The following is a 16,262-nucleotide window of genomic DNA, read 5'->3' as shown; positions in this document are numbered from 1 at the left end:
GTGTCTAGTTTCACACCAAAAACGCAATAACTTTATGCTGACTTGGTCATTTTATTAAAAAACGTTATAGCTAATAAAAAATAATAAAAAAATAAATATTCAAAGCTTCAGGATTCTTGAAAAAGTTGAACTTTTATCTTTAAGGTGCTGTTAAGTGTTTGAATTTAACTCTTTTTAAAAGCTGCGTGAACCCTGAAACAAGTGGATTTTCTTCTTACATTTGTAGTTCTGCCTTCTTGACACACACACACACACACACACACACACACACACACTTGCTCCGTCCGTTTTGCGTGATTGTGTATAAGTGACTCTCCGGAGGTTGGGTGCACTGACGGGCGGAAATCCCAGTAAGTCATGTCTGGCTGTGATTTGACTTTAATGGGGTCTAAGTGTGCGGGGCAATCATCCGTGCTTAAGAAATGTGACCGTAATGATATGTGGTTGGATGGTGATTCCTAGTATGTTAGTATGTTGAGTTAGGGGGGAGAGTAAGGGGGTGTAGTTGGCATTTAGGACATGCATGAGTGGTGAAAAAAATGGCCGCCCATCATATTTGACCTGAGACTGAAACAGTTGAGTGAGCCTGGAATGCCAAAGGGAACATTTACTGTAATTTAAACCACTTTCTCGATCGTCTTTGATTGTTTTTGTTTCGTAACATGTGGATTTCTCCAGGAAATTTCGCTCCAAAAATATTTCTTTTTACCCACAAGATATTCTAGCTTTTTTTTTTACTACGAGTGACTCTATCAGATTTGGTTTTATTTTTGTGTGCTCAGTTGTGAGGTCGATTTTGAAGAGAATTCCTATGTCAATCAAATACACACACACACACACACACACACACACACACACACACACACACACACACACACACACACACACACACACACACACACACACACACACACACACACACACACATCAAACCATAGACCTCATGGTTACTGGTCAGCCCCTCTTCCTCTAGACCAGCTTACCACCTGTATGTGTTTATTGACCAAATTCCTCCCCCCAATCTTCTCCCCATCTCAGGGACTACCAAACGCGGAGACGTGAGTCCAGAGCTCCAGATAACTTTAACCACCACACCCCTCACCACCAGCCCGCTCCGCCCCAGCAGAAGGGCCCACGATGGGGCCGCGGGCAAAGTGTCGACGACCGCAACGGACACAGCTCCGCGCCTCCGCCGGCTCCGCTTTCACTGCGCGGCCGAGCCATGTCAGAGAACGACCTTCGCTTCGACAGCAGCCACCGCTGGTCGCCCTCCATCTCTATGGCGTCCAGCCAGACTCTGAGCGAGGTGATGGGTTTGATTTGGTCTATGGATTGAAGTTAACTTGTATTTGTCAATTTCCACGAGACACATCGGAATTCTTCTCCTTCGCATATCCCCTCTCAAGTTACCACACTTTAGAGCGCAGTCATAGTACAGCGCCCCTGGAGCATTTTTCAGTGTTAAGTGCCTTGCTCAAGGACAGTAGATGTAGATGTTATACCAGCCACCACTGGTATTACAAATATAACCCTCCTGTCAGGTGCCGGGGATCCAACCAGAGACCTCATGGTTACTGGTCGGCCCCTTGTTTCCTCTAGCCATCCTACCACATTCGTGAACACCTTCAATAAAGTTAAAACATTCTAAACAATACTTCACCACAAAACACAACATGTACGATATGTCTTTCACATTGAAGAATAAATGGAGTCAATATTAAAATAATTACTGTGTAAAACTCAATTTGATGAAAATAAATTTATTTAAAAATACAAAATCTCAAATGGATTATTGCATTATTCCATTGCAAAAAATATATTTTCTTTATTTTTTACTCTACATCATTCCAGGTTGAAGAAGGATCTGGGCGGATCAGGGAAGGAGGAGAATCTGCGGACTGTAGCAGCAACAATGGCCAAACAAACAAGCGTAAGACCCCGCCTCCCCCGAGACCGCCTCCTCCCAAGTGGGAGCAGTTCCACCGCCGGCGCGCGTCTCACAGCAACATATTCTCCAACTCTTCTTCTACTACTACTTCTATCACCGCTCCTCACTCCATACCTCCTTCAATAACCACCACCAAAGAAGAACACTATCCCAACTATTCTTCCACCCAATCAAACTGCTCCACTCAATCCGAAACGTCCAGACAGAGATCGTACAGCCTGCCTCCGGAGAGGCACGAGATGGCGATATCGGACGGTTGCACGCACTGCTGTAGCCGCGGCAACAACCAAACTCAAACAACTAGAGAACGCACATTTTCCAACGCATCCTCCTCGTCCAATCAGAACAGAGCACAGACGCAGGAACATTCCGTCTACAGTCACAACATAAACATTCTGCCGCCCAATCAGAATCATCCTGTGGAATCGGAGGAGCGGCAGTTTGCAGTGGCTCCGCCCAGCCCCCTGTTCTCCAGGAGGGGCTTCCGACCGGTGGCTCCACCCCAGAGAGAGAGGCAGGGGAGCGGGGAGAGTTTAGCAGATCTAACCCATCCTACGGAGGACGGTCGGAGCAGGTGAGCAGCGCAGTTAGTTATATACAGCCCCATGTTATTAATTTGCTTTTAAATGTTTTATTCATTCGCTTTTCTAATGTGTATTGTGTTTTTTAATCTTGCCCCTGTAAAGCACTTTGAGTGGCCTTGTGTCAGAATTGTGCTATATAAATAAACTTGCCTTGCCTTGCCTTGCCACCGAAAAAAAATTAAGAGACCAGTCTGGATTTTTCTTAAATTTTCATCTCTACATTACTTAATAGAAATGCTCTTAATGACAATATTTTTTGGGGGGGAATTTGGTAGAAATGTTTTCAGTTGTTTATATTATAAAATCAAAATGTTCATTTTACTTAAACATATGCCTATGAATAGTCAAACGAGAGTGGTCTCTTAATTTTTCCAGAGCTGTATGATGTATGTGTGCTAACCATGCAGGGAGAATGAAAGTGACATTAAAGGTGCACTGTGTAGATTTGGACGTGTCAGAGAAGTGATCATTTCCCAAGGTATATTCTCATGCTGTTTAAATCCATGTCTTTGCAGTTTCTCTGAGATGAACCACCCGCACCAGGAGCAAGTAACAGTGAAACCGTATAAATATCAGTCCAACGTGAGACCTGGCGCCGAATGGGAGAGAACTCCATCTCCCAGAGTTCATAGCGACTCAACACAAATTCTGCTTGTGGTGGAAAATGGCGGCACGGGCGTCATCTTGAATCCTGAATCATATTTTACCATCGATTACGAACAACAACAACAACAGCAGCAGCAGCAGCAGCAGCAGCTTCGTTTGAGACGCGGCTTCCAGGAGAAAATCCCGGAATTGGGAACGGAATCTGAAACCACCCTTAGCCCGAGCCCCGCACACAGCTTAGACGTGGAACTGGACGTCCCAATGGAAACTGACATCGATGACTTTCAGGTAGGGGTCTGTGCTGTATTCATTGTCTACGCTAATATTGTTTATGTACTTTGTTTTGTTTATTTATTCATGAAAAAATAAATAAAACTTTCATTTTCTTTTTATTCTTATTTTCTTTTATTTCAGTTTTTCTCACGTGTTTGAAATGCATGAAACTAAACTATCTTTTTTTTGTCAATTAAATGTTTTTATTGACAACTTTGTAACCAACATTTCAATAGTTTAAAAGCCGTAAGAAAAAGCTTTGAATATTAGCCAAAAAAACGATCTTAATTGTTGTTTTTACGATGTGTAAAATTTAAAAAAAATCTAGTATGTCCCTCATTTTGAGAAAAAATAATCAGCAAAGTCCTGAAAAATATTGAGATTTTAATTTTGTCAACGTTGCACCCCACTACTTCCAGGAGGACGAAGGACTACCATTGGAGAACGAACCCATCACAAGCGAGCTGCCGTGCTTTGCTTTACCGGTCACGGTCCTGGAGACGGACATCGATACGTACCCCGACTCGGAGGCCTCTCCGTCGGGCAGAGTGAGAGTGGAGAGTGGGTCTTTGGAGGAGGAGCTGCTGGAGCCCGGCGAGAGCTCCAGAGAGAGGCTGTGTCTGGATGAATTCTTCCCCCAGAACAGTGAGGGGGAATCGGGCACGGAGAGCTGGAGAGGAGCCGAGCACAACACCGACAGCTTGGATAGGTAAACGAGAGAGAGGACGATTAGAGTGTGCGTGTGTGTGTGTGTGTGTGTGTGTGTGTGTGTGTGTGTGTGTGTGTGTGTGTGTGTGTGTGTGTGTGTGTGTGTGTGTGTGTGTGTGTGTGTGTGTGTGTGTGTGTGTGTGTGTGTGTGTGTGTGTGTGTGTGTGTGTGTGTGTGTGTGTGTGTGTGTGTGTGTGTGTGTGTGTGTGTGTGTGTGTGTGCGTATGTGTGAGTGAGTGTGCATCAATTACACACACCATTTGATTTGCACAAGGCCCAACTGTTCTTGTCACTGACCTCATTCCCTTACAGACACAGGTGCCAGTTGGAGGATTAAGACAGCAAGTGCAACAATATTTACATGAAATATTTGCATAAACACACAATAAACCAGATGCTTAGACAAAACAAACATGAAATTATGTTTGGATTATGTATGAAGACAATAATACAGGATATATATTTATCTTTTTAAAGTCCTCTTCACAGCAGACCACAGATTCGAATCCGGCCTGTGGTCGTTCTCTGCATGTCATTCCCCCCTCTCTGCCCCATTTCACCTCTGTCTCTCCAAACTGTCTAATAAAAGATGTTTCACCTCTGTCATAGTTGTTGTGTCCTTGGGCAAGACACTTCACCCACCTTGCCTCGTGTGAATGTCAATAGTTAGCCTGCTATCGGTGTATGAATGTTAGCGTGAATGGTAACGTGGGAAAGGAAAACAGGTCTCCCTTGTAAAAGAGTCTTCGGTCTCAATGGGATTTACCTGTATAAATAAAAGTAAAAAAAAAAAGCATAAAGCATAAAAATGCCCAAAAATGATTTTAAATACCAACACCCTCTCCTGTCCTGTCCCCTAGGCGTTCGGGTGCAAGCTCCAGCTGTTCGTCTTACTACAGCACGTCAGCAGCCAAAGCTCAGCTGCTCGCTCAGATGAAGGACTTTGCAGATCACAGAGAGAGGGACGACAACGATGAACTGACGTACAAGGTAAAGAACGCTGCTGCTGTTTTTTTTTTTTTTTTTTTTTTATCAATATATTTATTGGTTTTTCCTTTTTTTGAACAGGAACAAGAACAATACAACAACAAAACACAATATAAATATACAAACTATACTGACCAAATAAACAAAAAAACAAAAATAAGTGTTCACACAAAAATGCATACAAGTTAGCATGGAAAATTCCACAAAAGACCACAAAAAAGGGGGGGGGGGGGGTTACAGTTACAGGTTTTAGTATTTTAGTTTTTTAGTATTTTAGTATTGTTTAGGTCTATATAATTGTAATTATTAATGCTTGTATGATGGATGGATGTGTTTTTATCTGCTGCTGGACACCTGAATTTCTCCTCCGGGGATCAATAAAGTATTTATCTATCTATCTATCTACAGCTGCTGTATTTCTACTTAAAGGTGCAGTCAGTGATTCTGGAGAACGCTTGTTGTCAAAATCACTTTTTTGTTAAAATTTGTGAATTTCTCCTCCTCACAATCTGCTACTTTTCCGTACTGTGTGTGTGTGCGCTGAAAAACACTCCAGTTTTAACACCAAGCCTCTGTAAATGGGCATGTTGCTAGCTACGGTGGGGGCCCCCTTTGTTTACATACCCTTTGTGTACATACCTTGTTTACAGAGCCTAGGTTGTCTATTAACACCAGCTATGTTCTCAGCACACACAGTACAGTACAGACAGGTATAGCGGACGGTGAGGAGATATTCACAGATTTTGACAAATGGTTATTATGACGACAAGCATTCTCTAGAATCGCTGACTCCACCCTTAAAGGTGCAGTCCTTCAAGGACAAGAACAATTCTAAATTTTAAACAATAAACCTGATGACATTCCAACTATGACACTTCCAAAATGGCGGTGACAAGGCCTTGGTCCAAAGTATGGAGAAATATGGACATATATGAAACCCTTTCTAAGGGAAAAAATAATAATTAAAAAAAAAAAAAAAAATCAGCTATTATGCACTAAATTAAACGTACTTATGGATATTATAATTATTTTCTACTAAATCTGCTAGGAAATAAAACCCAAAATTCTACACACTGCAGGTTGGTGTTGGAAAATCTGCCTTCATTGTGCTGTGTTTGAAGTATTTCCCCAGTCAACGTTAACGCTCTGCGTGCCTGTGTGCTTTTAGAAACAGCTGATGGAGAGCCTGCGTAAGAAGCTGGGCGTGTTGAGAGAGGCTCAGCGCGGACTGCAGGAAGACATCAGGGCCAACGCACAGCTGGGAGAGGAGGTAGGGACACACTTCACAATATACAGGTGATACCAACTCGTATTATTAGAATATCATGGAAAATGAATTGGAATTGAGGCAAGAATTCATTCAAAAAGAGGGCCCAAACCAAGTACCGAGTACATATGGATGATTATACTTTATAGAGGGCTGACATTTCTGTATTTAAAATCCCTTTTTTTATTGATTTCATGTAATATTCCAATTTTCTGAGATTTTGAATTTGGGGTTTTCATAAGCTGTAAACCATAATCATCAAAATGATAACAAATAAAGGCTTGAGATATCTCACTTTGCATGTAATGAGTCTATATAATATTTTCACCTTTTAAGTTGAATTACTGAAATAAATGAACTTTTGCACGATATTCAAATTTTTCTAGTTTCATCTGTATAACCTCTTTATTTACTCATCATAAATTTCAAAACGGCATCCCCATGTTTTCCTTTACGCTCACTCATCTCCAGCTATGTCTTAGAGGACGAAAAAAACCATGACTTTACACAAATTTTTTAAGCATACTAAATCTGACCACAAGAATTGGGACATCCTAAATCTTTTTTTCCCTACCATACTAAATAGCAATAGAAAGTATATGGGGGGATTGGATTGGTGTCAGTCATCTCCAGCTGTGTTTCCTGCCTCTTTTCCCCCAGGTTGAGAGCATGGTGGTGGGGGTGTGTAAGCCCAACGAGGTGGACAAGTTCCGCATGTTCATTGGAGACCTGGACAAGGTGGTGAGTCTGCTGCTGTCGCTGTCCGGCCGTCTGCTCAGAGTAGAGACCACACTGGACACACTGGACCCCGACACAGAGCACCATGAGAGGGTGAGGACAGGCTTTGAGATGACATTATTCATACTCAAAGGTGTTGTTAATTGTCTGATTTATGATTGAATTCAACAAAGAACATTTCCCAGTGTACTAACCCTGTCTATCTCTGTCTCTCTCTCTCTCTCTCTCTCTCCCTCTCTGTCTCTCGCTCTCTCTCCCTCTCTCTCTCTCTCTCTCTCTCTCTCTCCCTCTCTCTCTCTCGCTCTCTGTCTCTCTCTCTCACTCCCCCCTCTCAGTCTTTCTCCCTCCCTCCCTCTCTCTCCCTCCCTCCCTCCCTCTCTGTCTCTCTCCCTCTCCTTTTCTCCCCTCTCACTCCCCCCTCTCTCTCTCTCTCTCTCTCTCTCCCTCTCTCCCTGTCTCTCTCTCTCTTGGTTTTAAATAACATTATGCATATTTAAAGGTGCTCTATGTAGTTTCAGAGAGAGGGTTTTGTTTACATACACAGAGCCTAAAGTTAGTCATCTTTAACGGCCATTATCTCAGCATTATTTTTTATTTTTTTTTCAATTAATCCAGAAGTCTCAACAAAACTTTCCATAATCATTCTTAGCACTATTCTGAGGGTTATCACTGAAGGATTTGTCTTGATTTTATATGATCAAATTCAACAGAGAACATTTCCAATTGTATTTAATGTGTTTCTCTGGCCTGTAGCTCCCCCTGCTGGAGAAGAAGTGCCAGTTGATGCGTCAGCTGTCGGAGGCTCAGGACCTGAAGGATCACGTGGACCGCAGAGAGCAGGCTGTGAGCCGGGTGCTCGCACGCTGCCTCTCCCCCGAGCAGCACCGAGACTACAGGTAACACACAGGCGCTTTGTGTGTGTGTGTGTGTGTGTGTGTGTGTGTGTGTGTGTGTGTGTGTGTGTGTGTGTGTGTGTGTGTGTGTGTGTGTGTGTGTGTGTGTGTGAGTGTGTGTGTGTGTGTGTGTGTGTGTGTCTGTGTGTGGTACAGGGACGACAGGTAACACACAGGCTCTTTGTGTGTGTGTGTGTGTGTGTGTGTGTGTGTGTGTGTGTGTGTGTGTGTGTGTGTGTGTGTGTGTGTGTGTGTGTGTGTGTGTGTGTGTGTGTGTGTGTGTGTGTGTGTGTGTGAGTGAGAGAGAGAGACCTCATGGTTACTGGGAGGAGGAACCAGAGACCTCATGGTTACTGGGAGGAACCAGAGACCTCATGGTTACTGGGAGGAGGAACCAGAGACCTCATGGTTACTGGGAGGAGGAACCAGAGACCTCATGGTTACTGGGAGGAACCAGAGACCTCTTGGTTACTGGGAGGAGGAACCAGAGACCTCATGGTTACTGGGAGGAACCAGAGACCTCATGGTTACTGGGAGGAGGAACCAGAGACCTCATGGTTACTGGGAGTAGGAACCAGAGACCTCATGGTTACTGGGAGGAGGAACCAGAGACCTCATGGTTACTGGGAGGAACCAGAGACCTCATGGTTACTGGGAGGAACCAGAGGCCTCATGGTTACTGGGAGGAACCAGAGACCTCATGGTTACTGGGAGGAGGAACCAGAGACCTCATGGTTACTGGGAGGAGGAACCAGAGACCTCATGGTTACTGGGAGGAGGAACCAGAGACCTCATGGTTACTGGGAGGAGGAACCAGAGACCTCATGGTTACTGGGAGGAGGAACCAGAGACCTCGTGGTTACTGGGAGGAGGAACCAGAGACCTCATGGTTACTGGGAGGAACCAGAGACCTCGTGGTTACTGGGACAATACACAATGCAAATACATCAAATATACAACTGATAAAGACAAAAAAACTATTTAAACATTTAGACAGAGATGTAGAATGGGCTGGAATTCAAATGAAATGAGTAAAGTAGAATCTAGGCCAATTAAAAAATATACACATACTGACACAAAAGAATTCCTCCTGCATCCACACTATTCACACTTCACTTTAGTGCTATCATGTGAACATTTGGTCAATGATCAAACTCCTTTCGTACATTTTCTCTACTTATGACATCTATTGCAGCATGTCCGTCCTGGGAGAGGGATCCCTTACTTTGTCGACTCTCCCTGAGATTTCTAAAAAAAAAAAAATCCCGATAAAGGGTTTTTTAGTGGGAGTTTTTTCTCAGCCGAGCTAAGGGTGTAAGGCCAGGGGGTGTCATACTGTATCATACTGTATGGAATGTAAAGCCCACTGAGGCAAATGTCTATTTGTGATATTGGGCTATACAAATAAAAATGATTTGATTTGATTTAAATTTGACAATGCACCATGTTTTTTTTACTGTACATGTTTTAAACTAGTTTTTCTCTGTACATTTCCCTCTCATAGCCACTTTGTGAAGATGAAGGCTGCCTTGCTGGTGGAGCAGAGGCAGCTGGAGGATAAGATTCGCCTGGGAGAGGAGCAGCTTCGCGGGCTGAGAGAGAGCCTTGGCCTGGGGCTGGGAATAGGCATCGGCATGGGCATGTCTATGGGCTACGGGTGTTACTGAATATAGAAGGAAAAAGAAGAAAAAACACTTAACAACAAACTACAGCAGGGAAAAGGAAGCAGGGGCGTGTCAGCAGTACAGAGCCCATCTGATTCTAGTCTTATGGATTTAAAAAGAGGTTAGGAAAGAATTGTTTTTGCAGTGTTTCTAAAAGCTGGGGTGGAGGATTTGGGGAGTAAATGGCAGTTGGGATAGAGATTCGACTCCAAATACCTCAACCGCTCCACTTGTTCTCTTTGGTCCCTCCCCTATGGTCCCTCCCTGACACGCTCTACACACCAACAAAGTCGTGCCAAAGTGAATGGACAGTCCCAACAGCCAATAAGAACAGAGAATCGGAGCCTCGCTCTGATTGGTCAAAGTGTACAGCTCATGTTAACTTTGACCAATCAGAAATCACATACCCCAGCTTTAAAGGAATAGTTTGATATTTTTTGGGAAATGTGTTTGTTCACTTTTTTTTTTTTAATATACACAAGTTACATAAGAAAAAATATAGATACCACTGTAATGTCTGCCAACACCTCAACCCACTATTTGAAACATATTATCTCAATTTTCTTGACGTTTTTAGTCTTAAGCTCAGCTGAGAGACTGTTACCCTGGCTTCATATTTAGCGTTTATAAATGTCCAACTGTTTCTTTGAGGATTGGCAAAGCAGTTGAGACCAAAGTTTGTATAGTAGGCTCCTGTGGAAAACTTGACTTCAATACGCAAAAGGGCAGGAAAGAGTCCAAAAAAAAGCCGACATTTAAAAAATAAATAAATAAAAGTATATATATATATTTAGAAGAAGAAGAAGAAAATTCACCATGGACTCACAATAACTGCCAACTACAGACTGTCAACTACAGACTTTAGAAATATATCCAAACATATCTTACAACCTTATCCCAAAAACTGTGATTAAAGAACTGACATGATCAATTCATTTGGACTATCACAACAATACTGACAACTTTAGCTTGTTAACACAGAAGGAAAATAGGAGGTTATTTGCCCCCTCCAAATTAAAAGCCCGCAACTGTAGAGTAGAACGAATGACTGACGAATTTAGTTCACATTATGTGCCTGAAACAATGTACTGTAAAACCCAAACTAACGACACTATCTGCTTCCACCGTTCACACTATGTTGCCAAAGACATTTTCTGCCTAATGAATGTGTCACTGAGACGCTGCTTTTATTGTGTGTCTGTCTGTGTGTGTGTGTGTCCTTTTTTGTATTTAAATCTCCCTGTTCAGAAAATCGAAGGAGATTTTTTTTTTTTTCTACGGTGCTCCACACACTAAAAGAAACTGTTTCCGTTAATAAAACACTAAAGTCCTTATTACAATATTATTAACTACCTTCGGGACAGTCACTAACAACCTATGTGTATGTACATTTTTTCAGTTTTTTTTTTCATCTTTGTTGCTGGCCTTCCGTTCAGCGCCATATATATACTGTGTTATAAAACGTTATATCATATGTCATATCAATTTTGAATTTTTTCAATTACTGAAATGTCCGTGGCTGTAATATGGGAGTTTGAGACTCCGTTTGACTTTGGTTGGCTTTCACTATTACAGTAACCGTTCATGTACAGAAGCGATTGTTTATAATGTATACCATGTGTATATAATGATTCCGTTTTTTTTTTTTTTTTTTTTTTTTTTTTTTTTTTAAATGACTGGAATCGGTTGTAAAAATAAAAAAATTGTTATAAAATATGGACGTTAAGACCGGGAAGAGAAACCGCTTACTGTATATTTTGACAGTTTTTGTTTGGAGAACGTTTTCAAATTGTTAAGCGACATTTTTTTCGTTTGTTTTTGTGCCGAAAAGCTCTTTGGCGTTGTCCCATATGACATTGAATTTATATAGTATGAACTTATTCTCTTTGCTGTTGAGTTAATATGAGAAGATTGATGCAACTCTCATGTCTGTATGGTTAGTTTAATTCAATGCTACAGCCTTAGCTTAGCTTAGCATAAAGATAAGAAAGGTGTTTTTGAAATCATATAAAAAAAATCAAAAAACAACACAAAGCTATCTGTTTTAGCACTTTCCTGTCTTCATGTTAAGATAAGCTATAACTAACTATATCCTAATCTCATCAGGCAAGCAAATAAGTGCATTTCTGTTTAAAAAAAACTGGGGTAAAGATGGATAAATAAATGTGGATTGAAGTGCCAAAAACATATAGTTCTTTAGCAGAGAGGGCAGAGTTTTGCTTCCTGCTTTGACATCTTGTGATTTGTGATTATTTTTTTTTTGCCAAAGTCTCCAAATGTTTAACATGCTAAAAACATTGATTTTTTTTTTTTTTTTTTAGCACGGCCTGTCTGAGTAAATAAAAAAAATACAAATATAAGAAACTGAAGCTTGACAAGAGATGGGAAGGGATATTGTCGGAGAAAATATGTATATTATGGAGGTCTAGGGGTGGACTTGCTGTGCTTAAGTGAATACACAGACACCTTTATCACTTTTTTTTTTACTTAATCAGTTGTTTTTGTTAAGAAGCAGTACATCTGCAATTTAAAGTTTATTGAATATTGATTTGAGAATATTTTTTGTTGATCTGATATGATTCCTGCTGTCTTAACCCCCAGCCAAACCCTGAACTTAACATGTCCATATATGGCTCTGTATAGTCCATACTCTGTCTTGTACATATTACGTGTATTCTTGTACTATAACAGCTCTTTTCTAAGCCGACTGGAAACGTATTGACTTGACCGAAAAAAAAAAAGAAAAAAGAAAGTTGCTTGTTGGATGTGTAAGAGAGAATATTTCTTCTGTTCGCGTTTGCTTATGTCATTTCTGATTTATTACAATTTTTTTTTGGAATTGTAAAATGTATTACAATTATTATTTTTTTTTTGTAAAGTGCAAAAAACACTCGCAAAGTACCATAAATAATAATAATAGTATTTTAAACTATCGTCACGTCTCCTGTTGTGATTTATATCGTTCCTTGGTTAATGGGCTCTCTCTATGTTGTTTGAATGTGGTGGGTCGGTTAAAGGCAAATAAAGGCTGATGGATATTGATGAGTGGATTTCAAGTTCAAATGTATTTATATAGCACATTTAAAATAAAATAAAACATAGTTGACCGAAGTGCTTTACAGCTCAAAAACTAATGGATACAAACACAAACAAATATACAAGACAACACTAAAATATTAAACATTATATGGGTGTTGGTAGCCTAAATCTTTATTTTTATGTCATAAATAAGATAGATGGGGGCGCCCTTAGCTCAGTTGGTAGGGCGTCCCCCCCCCATGGGCCTCGGCCAGCAGTGGACCCGGGTTCGATTCCAGCCCGCGGTCGTTCTCTGCATGTCACTCCCCTCTCTGCCCCATTTCAACTCTGTCTCTACACTATCAATAAAGCATAAAAATGCCAAAAAAATCAAAAAAATAAGATATATAACATATAGATGTTAAATTTTTTAAATCTTATTTTTTCCTACCATGAATATCTTTATAACTTCTTCCTTTTCCTCCGTTTTATATTATTTTCTTGGACAGAAAGGGGCTTCGTATTTGATGCCAGCGAAAGACAAAATAATGAATTGTTGGTGTTTGGGGGGGGTGGGGGGGGAAACCATAGGGAGCTGCAAATATGTCTTACTTCATTTTTCACCGTCAAAAACCTGATAAAGCCGGTTTTAAAGTTTTGGTTTGAGAAATGTCTTTTTTGGGAGTGGGTGGGGGGAGGGGGGGGGATTCCAAAACTGAACTAATGTAACATTCCTCCTTTGGGACGACGGTAATATATTATTTTAGAAGATAACATGTGTGGTTTCTTTCAACCTGAGTGGTACTTTGAATGTAGATTAGAGCTGTTTTGGAGCTAGGGCCATTAATTACACATGAAAAGTAGACGGATTAAACAGTGGTTTAGGGGGACTACATGTGTTTCGCTCTGCTGTGGATATAAATAAAGAAAACAGCTGTCGTTAAAAGTGAAGAATTTGTGGGTTTTTGGGTGGGGGGTGGAGGGTGGAGGGGGTGGGAGTAAATTCTTGTGCCCGGCCCAGATTTAAGATCATGGGGCGTCAATGAGTTACTATAGAGAATAAAGTTACTAAGTAGGTCAAAAGTAAAAAAAAAGAAGGTTTTGAAAATTATTTAGGAAACAGGTAGTAAAATAGGTTTATGTATTGTAGGGTCGCCTTAAAGGTGCACTGTGTAACTTTGGGAGTGTCAGAGAGAGAAGTGAACATTTTCTAAGCTAAATTCTCATAACTGAATAAACAAACTTTCCTCACAGGGAAATTGGATCTCTGGAACACTGTTTGAAGTTGGAAAGCTTCCTGAAAAGTTACTGTTTCACTGTTGTTGTTGTTGTTGTTGTTTACAGCAGCAGGGCCCACAGTTTGGTTTACAAACATATTCTAGTCTTATACGTTTGGTTCTAGGTTCCTCAAAATAATTTAGTTTTGATAATGATGATATAATTATTTAATACTTAGAATTACACGTAGAGTAAATATATTTTTGTAAACTAACTGCAGGTTTTGCAAATGTAAACAACAAATCCAGCTCCCTAGAAACTGCATACTGTACCTTTAAATAAAATGGTTTGAATGAATGAGTTTATGTTGAGGAAATGAGAAGGAAGTGAAGAGAAACAGGCTGCAGTAAAGAGGACACACTGTGGGAGGCAGGACGGAGACATGTTTATGTTGGGCTGCAAAGAAAAGAGTGGTGGAGAAAGAGAGGGACACAGAGAGAGAGAGAGAGATAGGGGAAGAGAGAGAGAAAGAGAGAAGGAGAGAGGGAGGGTGAAAGAGAGGGGGAAAGAGAAAGAGAGGGAGGGAGAGAGAGAGGGAGGGGGGAGGAGAGAGGGAGGGAGGAAGGGAGATAAATGAGTGGGAGGTATACAGGGGGAAACTACAACATCGTGGGGAGAAATTATGGAAAGGAGGGTGCGATAATAAATGAGAGCCACAGACATAAACCATGATATCATGAAGACTGTGCACACACACACACACACACACACACACACACACACACACACACACACACACACACACACACACACACACACACACACACACACACACACACACACACACCTACACACACAGAAAAATACTCCATTACAAGGTCAAGTCCTGTACTGTATTTCAAAAGTATGTAAGAATTATCGTAAAAATAGTGTGAAACCGGAAAAGTAGAAGTGTGTTTAGTTTATTTGATGTGTGTGGATGAATCTTCATTCAGATCAAAAAGTAAGAGAAAAAAATGAAAACCAAAATCACTGAATTTTTTTTTTTTTTAGAGATGCATGATTTTCACTACAGAGGAGGAGAATGCAAACTAGTGAAGCTAGAAGTGCTCTGTGAGATGTGGGCGTACTGCAGCAATAGTATTTATTAAATGTTACATTGCATTAAACCTGCAGTGTGTAGAATTGTGGGTTTTATTTCCTAGCAGATTTTGTAGAAAGTAATTATAATATCCATAAGTACATTTAATTTAGTGCATAATAGCGGAAAAAAATGTTTTTAATTATTTTTTTTCCCTTGGAAAGGGTCTCATGTATGTCCATATTTCTGCATATTTTGGACCAAGGCCTAGTGCCGCCATCTTGAAAGTGTCATAGTTGGAATGTCATCAGGTGCATTGTTTAAAATTTAGAATTGTTCTTGTCCTTGAAGGCCACTGTAGCTTCTGTTAATATTCGAAAGGTGTGGAGTTACCCAGGGAGTGTTGCATTCTAGAACTTTGTAGAACTTTCTTGATGATGTCATATTACACACTGCACCTTTAATGGGAATTCACAGAAAAAAGTACCTTGAATTTGTACATCGGTCTTGTAGTTCTGATAAATAACCACAAGGTGTCGCCCTTTAATAGTTTTTTTAATAGAATTGCAATGGCCCCAGTGCACATGCGATAACAACAAACATGACACACATCAGATAGATTACATTGCCTTGTCGTGTTGTAGAAGGCGTATAGGCTACTCTGTATAGGTTCTCTTTTTAGTCCTATTCTTAATTCTTGTTATGTAGGCTACCTTTATTTTTATCTAACCCTACGTTGATTTATGTTTATGCAGCTTAGTTAAGATTAGAAATGGTATCTTCAACATGTATAACAATATTGTATGTTTTCAAGATATAGCGGTAAGACTCCAGTTTGGCACAGACTGTAGGTTGGGCACATTTGGGCATTATTATTATATGACTTCATTATTTTGAATATTGATGACCGATGAGTCGAACTGCTCCACTGACCCACTTGGATAAGCATCGATAGCTCTTGACTCGACTGGTTTTCCTGGCGCGTCAAGTCAAATGTTTTAAGGGCAGACCAACCGGAAACTGAGCGATTTTCCCTTTAAATAATTTAAACTGCGCCATTTGACGTCACGCAGAGGCAGACACGATTTAACACAATGCAAAGAATAAAGTTGTAAATGGCAAATCATGTTAAAATGAAGTAAAATCATTATGAAAGAAGTCCGTTGGTAGCGAAAGCAGCAATGATTTTGTTCAGTAGGATTAGCCAGCTAGCTAAGCGGAAGTTGCGGTGAACGTTGTTGAGCTTTACAGTTTAAAGTGGGCCAAAACAACACGCA

The 16,262-nt window shown here is 40.7% G+C and overlaps 1 protein-coding gene across 1 annotated transcript in view; it reads left to right on the top strand.

Moving 5' to 3' along the window:
* The window catches only part of shroom4 (shroom family member 4), a 102,088-nt gene extending 89,525 nt beyond the window's left edge, over positions 1-12,563 (top strand). Inside the window, exons 6-14 of the mRNA XM_080052571.1 lie at positions 1,039-1,306; positions 1,852-2,522; positions 3,048-3,426; positions 3,831-4,120; positions 4,980-5,109; positions 6,275-6,376; positions 7,034-7,204; positions 7,865-8,007; positions 9,509-12,563. Of these exons, the coding sequence (XP_079908697.1) occupies positions 1,039-1,306; positions 1,852-2,522; positions 3,048-3,426; positions 3,831-4,120; positions 4,980-5,109; positions 6,275-6,376; positions 7,034-7,204; positions 7,865-8,007; positions 9,509-9,671 (2,317 nt within the window). The 3' untranslated portion in view covers positions 9,672-12,563. The remainder of the gene's footprint in view (positions 1-1,038; positions 1,307-1,851; positions 2,523-3,047; positions 3,427-3,830; positions 4,121-4,979; positions 5,110-6,274; positions 6,377-7,033; positions 7,205-7,864; positions 8,008-9,508) is intronic.
* Positions 12,564-16,262: the final 3,699 nt, after the last annotated feature.

The sequence above is a fragment of the Ammodytes marinus genome (assembly GCF_949987685.1).
Source record: "Ammodytes marinus genome assembly, chromosome: 23".
NCBI classification, from domain to species: Eukaryota; Metazoa; Chordata; class Actinopteri; order Uranoscopiformes; family Ammodytidae; genus Ammodytes; species Ammodytes marinus.
Note: the sequence above shows the minus strand (reverse complement) of the source record. Positions and strands in the feature narration are given on the sequence as shown.